General features: G+C 45.7%; 1 protein-coding gene across 1 annotated transcript in view; it reads right to left on the bottom strand.

The window, feature by feature from the left end:
• Positions 1-278: 278 nt before the first annotated feature.
• The window catches only part of LOC138756440 (noelin-2-like), a 101476-nt gene continuing 86558 nt past the window's right edge, over positions 279-15196 (bottom strand). Inside the window, exons 5-6 of the mRNA XM_069922932.1 lie at positions 13747-13853; positions 279-1027 (exon numbers count right to left, since the gene is read on the bottom strand). Of these exons, the coding sequence (XP_069779033.1) occupies positions 350-1027; positions 13747-13853 (785 nt within the window). The 3' untranslated portion in view covers positions 279-349. The remainder of the gene's footprint in view (positions 1028-13746; positions 13854-15196) is intronic.

The raw sequence follows: 15196 nt of genomic DNA, 5'->3' as shown, positions 1-15196 counted from the left end.
TAGAAGGTGTTTCCATTGGTAGGGGAGACTAGTAATAGGGGGGGACGGCCTAGTTGAGTGTCTATTACTTCCTGCTGGGTTTCTTCAATACTTTAGCATGCTGCACTAGACCCCAGTACTTGCAAACTTCCTTTAGTTTACATCCAAGCAAAAGACAGTGGAATCATTAACCTCCTTATCTTATTGGGATCAATGATGGAAGCCCTCCAATGAGATACCAGGCAACTTGACCATTTCAAAGTTAAACTTTATTGTACAATAAGACAAAGGAATCATGCGCACTCACACCGGACAGTCTTTTGTTCATTAAATAACAACGTTTAAATGTAAAAAGAATTGTCCGATTACTTTACAATTCACCTGACGTCTTTACAACATGGAATAGTGTGACGTTGTAGAGAACCTGGTGGCCATTGTTCCATGTGTAAAGTGCTCGGTCCCTTGGGTTGTAGTCCAGCATGGATATGTGTGAGTACTGGTTGTGGAATGGTATGTCGGTGTACTCGTAGCTCGATGTGTTGGTGTAGTAGGCAAAGTAGATCTTGGCTCCGGCAAGATGGGAGTTGGTCACGTAGAGGGTGCCACAGATGACAAATGACTCACCGGCACTCCGCTTGGGGTAGCCCGTGTCCCAGCTCTGAAGGACTTCCAGCGTGTGGGCGTCCAGCCGGCTGAGGATGATGTTGCCGGCATTCTGGTTGGTGGTGTAGACAGACCAGAGGCCGCTCTCGTCCACCATCAGGTCAATGTCCGAGAAGCCTCCCCAGGAGTAGGGGTAGGTGTTGTTGTAGCCTGCACCGTCCAGACTGCGCTGGACCAGAACGCTGCGGGAGCGGAAGTGATACTTGACGATGATGTTGCTCTGGTACTTGTTGTAATAGAGAGAGCCATTGAAGACCACATGGCCGGTTCCAGCCCAGGGGTGGGGCAGGCGGTAGATGATGAACTTCTCCCCTTTGACAAAGTCGTTAAAGGAGCGGAACTCTCGCACAGTCCGGCCGTTCAGGTAGCCATCCATGTACCACAGCTGGGGAAACAGAAGGAGCAGGTTAGGCAGGTTCATAACATCTGGCGGAGCTGTACAAAGCAATTGCATTCAATGCTTGATCCCTGGGTCACTGTGAGACTCAGTACCTGATCTTAGCCAGACACTGTTAACACCAGATCTCAGCGAGATTGTCCACACTGGGTCCTTGTAAGATTGTCAGTACCAGATCGGTGAAACTCAGCACTGGATCACTGAGACTTCAAAACCCCCACCTAATTCTTCCCCCATCACCTTCCCCCAGCTCTATTTCTCTGCCTTTTCCCTGACTCCTTTCACACAGGCAAAATCAGTTCTCACCTCTCCCTTGTCATAACAATTAATACTTTTTGTTGGTCTGGACTCCTCCCCCAGCCGGTCTTCTCTCTTCCTCATTCTGCTTATTCCTTGAAGAAGGGCTCAGACCTGAAACACCATCAATCTATCTTTGTCTCTGATGAACGCTGAAAGACCAGCTGAGCTCCTCCAACATCTCGGTGTGTTTTTACTACAGTCACAGTGTTGGCAGACTTTCATGTTAGCACTGAATCTCTTTGAGACTCTGTCAGCACTGGACGTCTCTGAAGCCCCTTTTGCATTTGTGCCCCACTAAATCGGTCATTCAGTGTCCCAGGATAGGAATGGCATTTATGCTGTTGACCACTCTTAACTGGGACACTGCACACTTTCAAGGAGTCATTGCCGGGATTAGGGCTGTTCTACTTTCTGCTGGTGACTTCAAGCAATGGTGGACCTGCCCTAAATCCTGAACAAGGTATTATGATCTTATATTTGAACAAAATTAATCATGCATAATTTATAAAGACCATGGGGAAAAGTGATGTTGGAGCACTCATGGAGGCGATTCTCTGCCACACGGCATTCTGGGAAGTTAGGTCCGCCTTCGTTGTTTCCCACGGTCTTTATAAATTGTGCTCTATAGCGCTACCAATTTTCCCACGCTGTTTAAAAATTGTTCTTTATTGTTATATTATATTACATATTACATATTATATTGCCTCTCCATCACTATGAATATGCTGACAGGGCTTACACACCTGTAACAGTGATTGTGAGCGGTGGCAGAGGTTACTTTAACAGATGAGGCCATGTGAAGACATGGTCTGAGTTGCTTTGGGGTTTGTAGAAAGGAATGTTGATGGATTGGGAAGACTTTGAGAGATTTGGCCTAACACAGGCATTGGGACTAGGACTTGGTTGGCCTGGAATAGTTGGAGATGAAGAGTCTGCTTCCATGTGTAAAAATTCATGAACTGTAGGAAGCAGTGAGACGGAATACAGGGATCATATTCTGGTTGGTCACCAGTCCCTAGTGGTGTTCCACAAGGGGCCACTCCTTTTTATGTGGCACATTAATGACTTAGATTATGGAATGAATGGTTTTGTGGTCTCGTTTGCAGATGATATGAAGATAGGTAATGTAGAGGGAACACGAAGGCTGCAGAAGGACTTGGACAGATTAGGAGAATGAGCAGATGTTGGAAAGTGTACTTACAGTCAAGCACGTTGGTTGAAAAAAATAACTGGGAGGGTTATTTTCTAACTAGGAAGAAAATTGAAAATAGCCAGAGGGGCTTGGGAGTCCTCATGCAGGATATCTTGAAGGTAAACTTGTGGGTGCTAAAGAAGGCAAATGCAACGTTGGCATATATTTCTGAGGAATAGAATAAAAAAGCAGGGATGTGATGTTGAAGTTTTATAAGACACTGGCGAGACCTCACTTGGAGCATTGTTTTTGGCTCCACAATTAAGAAAGGATGCGCCGACATTAGAGAGGACCCAGGGGAGGTACACAAGGATGAATCTGGCAATGAAAGGGTGATCATTATGAAGAGAAGAGCATTTGACAACTCTTGGCTTGCACTTTTTGGAATTTATGAGAACGAGGGTGGGGGGAGGTGCGATCTTAATGAAACATTTTGAATGTAGAAAGGTGGTTTCCCGTGGTGGAAGAAGGGGGCACATCTTCAGGATTGAAGGGTGAGCACTAGGAACAGGGATGTGGGGTAATTTCTTTAGCTAGAGGATGGTGAATCTGTGGAATTTGTTGCCACAGCCGGTTGCAGAGGCCAGGTGCATTTAAGACAGAGATTGATAGGTTTTTGACAGGGAATCGAGGGGGAGAAGGCCGAGCAGTGGGAGAATGGATCAGCTCATTATTAAATGGCAGGGAAGACTCGATGGGCTGAATAGCCTATTTCTGCTCCAGTGCCTTACAGCCATCTATTTTTTCCACTCACACACTATGCCATAGGTGCTCTGTGATTAGTAAGGGATTACTTAAGGTAATGGAAAAAAGAGGACCATTGACCTGACCCTGTTCAATGTACCTGGCCTAATGTGATGGTAAAACTGAACTCGATTTCATGATCTCAAATTTCTGGAGATGGATTGCCAAAAGTCCTCTGATAACCCTGAGCTCCTCATGTAGAGGTCAGGAATGATCTGGTCACAAATTATTGGACCTATCTGAGTCAGGCCATCGTGGAGTCAAGTCCCACCCTACAGATCTGAGCACTGCCCTTCCAGCGCAGCACTACATTGCCAGAGGTGCTGTCATTCACAAGATATTATGCCCAGGTCTTGCCTCCTGTGCAGGATGATATATAGGGTGTGGCTGCATGTTATTGACGAAGATCCGGTGTAGTCAATCCAAGAGGCAAAGTTTACTTCTAACATTAAATCACATTAATTGATCAATATTGAATTATAGCTTGTAAGAGTTGCTAAATGTAAAGTGTTCTGACATTACAACTTAACAATAAACAGATCTAATTGATTGTAAAATACTTTGGGGTAGTAGAAATGCAGATCTAATAAGACATGTAAAAGGAATCAGTCTGAGCAAGTCAAACATGAAGTAGAACCGAGCACATGAATTCAGTTCTCGCTATATGATGTGATCACTCCCTAAGATGTTGAAGCTGGTGTTAATATTCCGAAGATTTCAGATTCTCTTTCTTGTGGTCAGCACGATGCTAATACGACGCCAGCAACCCCGGGTTCGAATCCGACACTGTAAGGAGTTTGTATGTTTTCCCCGTGACCTGTATGACAGAGTATGTGGAGATGTTTGGGAGATAAATTGGGAAAGGTTTGTTGGAGCAGGTCACACACAAACACTTTAAAACACAGAGTTTTTGCAGGAGCTTTTGCAAGAGACTTGTGATGGGCGGTTATTTGCAAAAGGCAACAAATGTAACAACAGGCAGTAGCAGCTTTGTCTGGAAAACAGAATTTACTGTCTGGAAGGACATGTAATCTTTGCAGGCAGAGAGCAGAAAAGAAAGAGGTTTTGCTCTCAGAGTTGGAGGGAGTGAGAAAGAGAGAGAGGAGAGACAGAGACATCAGTTCCAGAGGGACAAACTGGCAAGCTTTGGAAGACGGCCTGGTCAAAGGAGAGGACTGGCTGTCCAGTGTTTCTCTTGGATTAGGAGAAACAGAAAGGAACTCTGTGATGACCTGAAAGAAAGAGGTTATCATCTGGAGAACCCTGAAGGGGGCAAGTTTCATCAGTAAGACATTGGAGTGGCTGATTAAAAAGGAATCAGTTGCGGATGTCCTGGAACAAGAGAAACACTCTCCCTCTCTGAAAACCAACAAGAACCCTTCTGAGGTTACCTGTTAAGCACCAAAGCCTGGTGAACTTTATTAATGTTAACTTTAGTGAGATTGGACTGTGAATCAATGAACTTTACTGAACTTACACACACATTACACACACCTGCGCTTAGAATTAGGGGGGGGGGGGGTTAAGTAGGTTAAGTGAGTCAATAGAGATAAGTTAAAGTTTGATTCTATTTTCATGTTCAAATATAATTAAAAGCAACTTTTGTTTAAGTAATCCAATATCATGGTGTATATATATTGCTGCTAGGTTTTGGGGTCCTCTGGACTTGTTACACCTGCGTGGGTTTCCTCCATGTGCTCCAGATTCATCCACCCTTCAAAAACGTACAGGGGTCATAGATTAATTGGTGTATTTGAGCAGCATGGGCTGGAAGGGCTGATTACCGTGCTGCATTTCAAGTGGTTCTCAACCTTTTTTTTCCACTGACATACCACTTTAAGTAATCCCTTACTAATGACACAGCACTTGTGGAATCCTACGGCATCGGTGCTCTGCGATTAGCAAAGGATTACTTAAGGTGGTATGTGAGTGTAAAAAAATGGTTGCAAACCCCTGCTCTGAACTACGTTAAAGCCACTCTCTCATCTAAATTTTTTTTTTAAATTTGCTCTTTCATGTAATGTTCACACCACTGAAAGTGCCAGCATTTATCCATTCATTTGGGTGCCTTGCCACTCGGCGAGGGCGATCATGTCTCTCCATCCATCACGATCCCTGATGCTCCGAATTGTAATTGTTGCCTCCTCCTTCGGTGAAGGGACTGTCTTTGAGCTGAGACCATAGCCAATGTTGAGTTCATGATTATACAAGGGAAAATTACTGAAGTGGTTTCCTTTTGCCTTCTTCAGTTGCAGTGTCCGTACTGGACAGTTAAACCCTGGCCATTGATCTGCAGATTCAGCTGCCCAGCATTTTTTAGTTTTACAACCATAAATTCCAATTTGTCAGATCTGCAAATCCACAGCTTCAGTGACCCTGACTGGGAGGCTAAACAGGTACTGCACCTTGCCCAAGGGTGACCTGTAGGCTATCGGACGGATGGAGAAACATTTTCACCCACACTGAATGGCAAGGCATCTGACACCAATCAGCATTTATTGCCCAACCCTAATTGCCCCTAAACTGTAGAGGCAGCGACGATATCACCGCCTCAGGTGATCTGAAGTCACATTCTGGCCGGACTAGGTAAACTGACAGATCTCCTTCCTTAGAGGCTCACTCGGCATCCAGAGGAAGTGGATGGGTAACTAGTTTCAAGCCCGGACCTGATGAAGGGACCAGGCCCAAAATGGTGATTATCCTTTACCTGACAAAGGGCTCATGCCTGAGAAGTTGGTCCCTCATGAACTGACGAAGGGCTCGGGTCTGAGAAGTTGGTCCCTCGTGACTTGATAAAGGGCTCGGGTCTGAGAAGTTGGTCCCTTGTTACCTGACGAAGGGGCCGAGCCCAAATTGTTGGTTATCTTTTGCTCCTGAGAGACCTTTTGAGTTTTTGAAGCACATTTGTGAATTTCACGATCCCAGCGTCTGAAGACTTTTCTTTTCAACTTTCCTTCCCTGAAGGGATTTTATGGCATTCTAGTGGTTTCATGACCATTGCTATTGAGGCTGACTTTTTGTTCAATGTTCTATATTTATTCAGTGACCTGAATCTAAATTTCCCAGTTAACAATGGGATTCAAAGTCATAGCTCTGGAGCAGTGGTTTTCAAACATTTTCTTTCCACTCACGTATCACCTTAAGTTATCCCTATGCCATCAGTGCTCCATGATTAGTAAGGGATTGCTTAAAATGGTACGTGAGTGGGAAGGGATGGTTGAGAACCAAGGTTCTAGACCCAATTGTTACTGAAATATTTTGCTTGAGAAAAATTGTCATTGGCCCATTTCCTTTGGAGTTCTGAAACCTTGCACATAACGAGTCCATTAGGGACGATTAAAACACTGGCTTTCAAACTTTTTCTTCCCACACATATCTTTGGCTTGGCTTTGCGGACGAAGATTTATGGAGGGGGTAAATGTCCACGTCAGCTGCAGGCTCGTTTGTGGCTGACAAGTCTGATGCGGGACAGGCAGACACGGTTGCAGCGGTTGCAGGGGAAAATTGGTTGGTTGGGGTTGGGTGTTGTGTTTTCCCTCCTTTGTCTTTTGTCAGTGAGGTGGGCTTTGCGGTCTTCTTCAAAGGAGGTTGCTGCCTCCCAAACTGTGAGGCACCAAGATGCACGGTTTGAGGCGATATCAGCCCACTGGCGGTGGTCAATGTGGCAGGCACCAAGAGATTTCTTTAGGCAGTCCTTGTACCTCTTCTTTGGTGCACCTCTGTCATGGTGGCCAGTGGAGAGCTCGCCATATAACACGATCTTGGGAAGGCGATGGTCCTCCATTCTGGAGACGTGACCTATCCAGCACAGCTGGATCTTCAGCAGCGTGGACTCGATGCTGTCGGCCTCTGCCATCTCGAGTACTTCGACGTTAGGGATGAAGGCGCTCCAATGAATGTTGAGGATGGAGCGGAGACAACGCTGGTGGAAGCGTTCTAGGAGCCGTAGGTGCTGCCGGTAGAGGACCCATGATTCGGAGCCGAACAGGAGTGTGGGTATGACAACGGCTCTGTATATGCTAATCTTTGTGAGGTTTTTCAGTTGGTTGTTTTTCCAGACTCTTTTGTGTAGTCTTCCAAAGGCGTTACTTGCCTTGGCGAGTCTGTTGTCTATCTCGTTGTCGATCCTTGCATCTGATGAAATGGTGCAGCCGAGATAGGTAAACTGGTTGACCGTTTTGAGTTTTGTATTCCCGATGGAGATGTGGGGGGGCTGGTAGTCATGGTGGGGAGCTGGCTGATGGAGGACCTCAGTTTTCTTCAGGCTGACTTCCAGGCCAAACATTTTGGCAGTTTCCGCAAAACAGGACGTCAAGCGCTGAAGAACTGGCTCTGAATGGGCAACTAAAGCGGCATCGTCTGCAAAGGGTAGTTCACGGACAAGTTTCTCTTGTGTCTTAGTGTGAGCTTGCAGGCGCCTCAGATTGAAGAGACTGCCATCCGTGCGGTATCGGATGTAAACAGCGTCTTCATTGTTGAGGTCTTTCATGGCTTGGTTCAGCATCATGCTGAAGAAGATTGAAAAGAGGGTTGGTGCGAGAACACAGTCTTGCTTCACGCCATTGTTAATGGAGAAGGGTTCAGAGAGCTCATTGCTGTATCTGACCCGACCTTGTTGGTTTTCGTGCAGTTGGATAACCATGTTGAGGAACTTTGGGGGGCATCCGATGCGCTCTAGTATTTGCCAAAGCCCTTTCCTGCTCACGGTGTCGAAGGCTTTGGTGAGGTCAACAAAGGTGATGTAGAGTCCTTTGTTTTGTTCTCTGCACTTTTCTTGGAGCTGTCTGAGGGCAAAGACCATATCAGTAGTTCCTCTGTTTGCGCGAAAGCAGCACTGTGATTCTGGGAGAATATTCTCGGCGACACTAGGTATTATTCTATTTAGGAGAATCCTAGCGAAGATTTTGCCTGCAATGGAGAGCAGCGTGATTCCCCTGTAGTTTGAGCAGTCTGATTTCTCGCCTTTGTTTTTGTACAGGGTGATGATGATGGCATCACGAAGGTCCTGAGGCAGTTTTCCTTGGTCCCAACAAACCATAAAAGCAATCCCTTACTAATGTCAATCAAACCAAACCAAAACAAGTGAGAAAGTCCAACAGAACAGCATTAACATTGGCTTCTCCAGTTTCTGTTAAACCACACCCCCACCTCTCCTTCTTCTTTTCTCAGCTCGCTCTCTCTCTCTCTCTCTCACACACACACACACACACACACACACACACACACACACACACACACACACACACACACACACACACACACACACACACACACACACACACACACACACACACACACACACATTCTCTTTCTCTATCTGTCTAGCCTAATAGCCTGCTTATGCCTGAGATTGTCTGATCTCGGAGATCAGTACTTGGAGGGGAGACCGCCGAGGAACAACAGGTGCTGTAGTTTTCTGTGAGTGGCGCTGGACAATGCGGCAACCCTCTGTCTGCCTTACAGTAGACAAAAGTTAATGAATTTCACATTCTAAAAGTAATATTACGTGACAATAATGGAACCTTCACCTCTCTGTCTCTCTCCCCCCCTCTTTCTCTGTATCTTTGTGTCTCTGTCTCTCTCTCCCCCTCTCTCTCTCATACACTCTTTCTTTCTCTGTCACTCTATCTCCCTCTCTCCTTTTTTCTCTTTTCCCTTCACAGAGTCAAGATAAATTTGTTGACACTGTTTGTTGGTCTGGGCTCCTCTTCTGGCCAGTCTTCAATCTCTTTATTCTTGGGCCTTCTTGTTCTCTGCTTCTACCAATTGAAATGTCAGTAATATATCTTTACCTCCTATGGACACTGTGAGACCACCTCAGTTCCTCCAGCTTTTCTGTGCACGTTTATGACAATCACAGCATCTGCAGACTTTCATGCTTCGCTCCAACTGCACGGGAACAGGTCCATGGCCCAGCATGGGCCTGTGCCAAACATGTTTAGAACCCCTTGGCCACATTGAGCCCATTCCCTCCAATCCCTTCCATCCAAGGGGTTATGAAGTTGAATATCTGCCTGGAGTTAAACAAGAAAATCTGCAGACACTGTGATTGTAATTCAATACACCAAAGTGCTGGAGAAATTCAGCGAGGTACCGTGATGAAGGGCTCAGGCCCGAAACGTTGCTTACATATCTTTGCTATCCAAGGAACACTGCATGACCTGCTGAGTTTCCAGCAATTTTGTGCATTGAACAAAGTACCTGCCTGCACCACTTTGTCCAGCAGCTCGTTCCATCTACCCACCAATTTCTGGGAAAACCCTCCCCATCCCCCCTCACCTTCTTGTTTTTGATTTCCCTCCTCCGGGAAACTGGTTGCCACTGCTCACCTTTTCAATGGCCCCTCCTGCTTTGCAGATCTCAATGAGATTCTCTCCCAACCTCCTACGCTCGAAGGAAAACTGGCCCTTTCTCCCTGACCACAAAGAGACAGGCCATTTGGCCTCTCATCCTTGTTCTGCGGCACAGACAGGTCATGACTGGAGTTCCCTGGAGAAACTAATTAACAGCCGATAATTGTTCAAAGCTTGTGATGTAGTTGGCTGGTCAGATCACAAATGTAAACAGCAAATGCTTTCAGGCAAATCCATTGAGATTAAATGCCCTTCTGTTTCACCGTGGTATTCCATGCTCTGTAGAAGAATAAGCTCTAATTAATTCCCAAGCTGATTTTGAAGCTTAATCAGATACCAGTCTGACTAATCGGCCTGACGGGCCCTCTGTTTTAACATCCAAGTCATTGGTAGTTTAAGATGCATTTACACATTTTTTTTTGGTTATTGATCAGATGCAGAAGGTAGAAAAGGGAAGTAACAGAGCCTCCCAGGCCAGGAGCCTGTGCCGCCCAAATGCACCAATGAACCTACAAACCCCATACGTTTTTTGGAATGCGGGAAGAAACCAGAGGAAACCCATGCAGGTCACGGTGAAAATGCACAAATGGCTCCAGATTTGAACCCGGGTTGCTGGTGCTTGGCGCTACGCTAACCGTGCCTGAAATGTGTTACGCTGGAGAACAGTTTCTTTCCAACAGCCATCAAGCTCTTGAACCTCTCCGTACCACCCAAAACATAACGTTATTCCAGAACCAAAAAATTGTCTGCCCTACTGATTCATATCTTTTTTTTGAACTACAGCCAATTGTGAATATTATTAATTATTATTTATTTATTCTCCCCTTTCTTTTACCTCTCTTCTCATGTGATGTTACCACTGGGCATTTTAGACTCCCTTACTGCAGCTTACAGAAATGATAATAAACTCAGACTTGAATTGTTGCGTGTTTCAATAAAATCACCCTCATCCAAACTCCAGAGAATACCAGAACGAGACCTTCCAAGGCCAAATCATCAAAGATGTCACCCTTCTTCAAACAATGTGGTTTTCTCTCTGCCACCATCAATTCGGCGCTCGTCCGTATATCCTCCATGTCCCGAGGCCCCCACGCACAACAAGGACAGGATTCCCATTGTCCTCACCTGCCACCCCACCAGCCTCCTTGTCCAGCGTATTCTTCCCCTGCCATTTCTGCCACCCACTCCATCATCCCACCACTAGGCACATATTCCCCACTCCCAGCAGTGGCACGTTCCCCATTCGAAGAGCATTGTTGCCCCTTTTTAGTGCAGGTAACTCATTCCACCTCATCCTTCAGTTGCAGAGGTCCTCGTCAATCTGTCTCAGAAACAATGCACTATTCAGACAGGAAAGGTTAAATTAGTCAATGACTTTGCATCCAGTGGCATCATTCACCATGATAATCACTGGTGTAGATATGTAAAAACAATTCATTAATCCCCTGGTTATAACGTGATCTGTCTCAATGTCATGAGTAATGGCTAAATTAATTACTCAGGAATTCGTCGTGAATGCTAAATGTTTTCGCTATCAGGGAAATTATCCAGAAAGATAATGAATAATAGATGTGTTTCGTTGCTTCACAATAATGAATGACACTTCTCGTTGCAAAATATTAATATGCAGTCCAGCATAAGCGGCCTTTATTTATTTAGCACGAGGAGAAGCTTCAGGTCCCGGAGAACTGGTTCCCCTCCACCGTCAGATTGTCTGAGCGGACATCGAACCACCTCACTTTCTCTTCTTCCGCGTTGTTTAAAAATGTAATTTATGGCAACGTTTGCGCTGTGACGCTGCTGCAAGGCAACAAATTTCGTGACGTGCTCGTGACAATAAATTCTGATTCCGATCCACATTACCGTGCGGCATGTCTATGTTTTTTTTCAAAATAAAATATTAACATTAACGGAGGTGCCGATGCGCACGACAGGTTAAAGGCTGCAGAGAGTTGTGAACCTGACCAGCACCATCATGGGTACCGGTCTTCACTCCATTGAGGACGTCTACAAGAGGCGGTGTCTCAACAAAGCAACCTCTATCCTCGAGGGCCCCCCACCACCCAGGCCTGCTACCATCAGGAGGGAGGACCAGGAGCCTGAAGACCTTGAGGAAGGGCCTCAAGCCCAAAACGCCAGTGATGTATTTTTGCCTTTGTTACTGTTTGACTGGCTGTGTTTGTCCAGCATTTTGTGTTTCAACCATGGTGTCTACAGATTTTCATGATTTTGCCTGAAGTCACAAGAACAGCTTCTTCCCCTCTGCCATCAGATTTCGGAATGGACATTCAACCACAGACAGTCTCACTTCCTTTACTTTTGCACTAATTTTTTTTTCAATATAATTTAAGAGCTATATTTGCACTAATAAATGCTGCCACAAAATAATGTATTATGTGACATGTTCATTGGCAATAAATCCCCAGTCTGATTCTAAACCTGCTCTACGACTAATGAGTGCTCAGTCAAGGACTCATCGGTTAACACCCTCCAGCTGATCTAAAGCCATACCCTCAGGGTCTGCCTTCTACAGCCTCCACAAGGCGACCAGTGAATCAAAGAAAAACACACAGGAATGTTAGAGGAACTTGGAGGTATTACCGATGTTATTACAAAGGTGCTCGCTTTGTTGAGCACCTCGGCTCTGTTCACTGCAACAGCATGGATCACCCCCTGGCCACCCACTTCAATTCCTTGCTCCTTTTCCTTGCTGACATGTCTGTCCCTGGTTTCATGCACTGCCAGGCTGAGACTGCCCGTAAATTGGAGGAACAGCACCACCTTCCATTTGGGCACCCTCAGGGGTGCAGTGGTAAATTTTTTAGGTGCTAGAGCTCATCAGAACGGTGACAAGGTGGTCTCTCGAGGCCTGGCCGCCATTTCATATTTGGCATTGAATAATTTACAGCGCCCTGTTGGACTACAAAGTAGAATGACTGGTTATGAAAGAATCAGGTTAATTGAGACTTGAACACAGTGGTGGGGGGGGGGGGGGCGGGGTGGTGGGGGGAGGATGCTGCCAAGATCGGGGGGTTCTGCCTCTGCCACTCATGCTGCGCTGGATCGCCACCGTAGCGGTCCCAAAACAGCCTGGTGAGATGCTGAAGTGGCACTCCAGTGTGCACCGGCAGCACTGCACTCTTGGGTGCCCTCCAACCAGATAGCATCATCATCGACTTCTTCGATTTTCATTAAATCCCCCACACTTCTTGCCCTTGTGGCTTTCCCCAGCGCTCTCTCTCTCTCTCTCTCTATCTCTCTCTCTCTCTCTTTCTCACTCTTCCCTTTTCTCTCTGTCTCCTTTCACAGAGCCAACATAAATTCTCATCTTTCCTCTTATCAAATTAAGACCTTTGATGAGCTAGACTCTTCCCATGGCCAGTCTTTATTCTGACACCTCCCTGTTCTTTTTAAAAAATTCCTTGAAGAAGGGTTCAAGCCCAAAACATCAGTCATATATCTTGACTTCCTATGGATGCTGCCAGACCAGCTGAGTTCCTCCAGCATTTACTGGAATCACAGATCCGGCAGACTTTCGTGCATTGCGGTTAATCAAGGAATTCAACAAGATCTCCACCATGAAGCACCATCCCTTAAAGTCACACCATGTTTTTCTATGCCCATCTGCTTCCATCAAATCTTCAGCAATAGTGTGGGGGGTGGGGGGGTGGCCTTGGAAAACTGCTCGGTGATTTGAAGACAAGGATTTCCCACAATCCTCATTTTGTTGGCTCAGAGTCACACCGATACAAATAAAAGATGCACAACTAGAAAATTGGAAACTCTCAAAGTCGCTCAGAGCAGACGGGGAATAGTGAATAACTCAACGTGTAATCCACAAACCTCACCATAAGGACAATACTCTAATCACCCAGGAATAGGACCATTGATTCAATAGAGTAATACATCACAGAAACCAACCTTCAGGTTCAAATCCTCCAGGTTGTTCACCTTAGTCTCGTTTATTCTTCATATCATCTCGTAGGCCTTGCATGTTCATCTTGGCCAAGAACCTACCAAATCCAAGGCAGGATCCCTGAATTATACCCAGCCAGAGAGAACTTTGCCTCACGCTAGCTGGCAATCTCCTCCCTCCCTCAGCCCAGGAGTCCACCTACCCGATTCTCAGCGCTCGAAGCCAGTGTGTCAGTCATCCATGCTCCAAACCGAGAGCCCGAAGCTCGGACTGTGGATGGGTTACTGATACCCGTCAGCTTCCCGCAGCCTGGAAGGATGAAAGGGAGAGTCAATTTGAAAACCAGAATGGTGCTGGTTATTAAATGTTAATGTGGAATTTTTCTTGGCCAGAAAGATTGATAAATGCATAGAGATGGGGGTAATGTATTAGCACGGATAGATGATTGGTTAACCAATAGGAAGCAGAGAGTGGGATACAGGAATGTTTTCTCTAGTTGACAATGAGAGATTAGCGGTATGTGGTACTGGGCCCGCAACTGTTCATGATATACATTAATGCTCTGGAAGAGGGGCAGACTGTAGTGTATCTACATTTACTGATGACACTAGAGTGGGAAAGCAAATTGTGTAGAGAATACAGGATATCTGCAGAGAGATATAGATAGATTAAGTGAGTGGGCAAGAGTCTGGCAAATAGAGTACAATGTGAGGTTATTCACTTTGGAAGAAAAAAATGGAAGATCAGATTATTATTTAAACGGCAAGCATTTGCAGCATGTGGCCATGCGGAAGGACTTGGGAGGGCTTGTGCTTGAATCACAAAAGGTTGGTTGGCAGGTGCAACAGGTTATCAGAAAGGCAAATAGAACATTGCCTTCATTGCCAGAGGGATTGAGTTTACGAGCAGAGAGGTTATGCTGCAACTGTACAGGGCACTGGTGAGGCCATATCTGGAGGACTGTGTGTGGGTCTGGTCTCCTTACTTGAGGAAGGATGGACTGGCCTTGGAGGCGGTCAGCAGAGGTTCACTAGATTGATTCCACAGATGAGGGGATTACTCTAAGAGAAGAGGGTAGATCATCTAGGACTGTGCTCGCTTGAATTTAGAAGAATGGGAGGGTATCTTATAGAAATGTATGAAAGGCATAGATAAGATGAATGCAGGTAAGCTTTTTCCACTGAGAACTAGGGGAGGTAGCCTCAAGATTCAGAGGAGTAGATTTAGGAGGAGGAATTTTTTTTTCTCAGATGAATCTGTGGAATTGTCTGCATGTGGAAGCAGTGGATGCTACCTCAGTAAACATATTTAAGACAAGGTTGGTTGGATTTTTGCATTATAGAGAGATTGAGGGATATGGTGCAGGTAGGTGGCCTATCATCAGATCAGCCATGATCTTGGTTAATGGTGGAGCAAGTACATTTTACGGGCTGAATGGCCTACTCCTCCCCTATTTCTTATGTCCTTTAGCTTTTAAAGTTTCAGGGGCAAAGGTGGATTTGTGGTCACATTCATATTCTTCCTCGTCCATAGGGAAAAAAAAGGTTACATGTGATGTCATGTATATCCTCTGGCAATAAATTTGAACTTTGCATTCTGTTTTACAAGCGGTGTGGCAAAGGGGTGCAGCAGAATGACTACCATGGCTCAAG

The sequence above is a fragment of the Narcine bancroftii genome, chromosome 3 (assembly GCF_036971445.1).
Source record: "Narcine bancroftii isolate sNarBan1 chromosome 3, sNarBan1.hap1, whole genome shotgun sequence".
In the NCBI taxonomy this organism is placed as follows: Eukaryota; Metazoa; Chordata; class Chondrichthyes; order Torpediniformes; family Narcinidae; genus Narcine; species Narcine bancroftii.
Note: the sequence above shows the minus strand (reverse complement) of the source record. Positions and strands in the feature narration are given on the sequence as shown.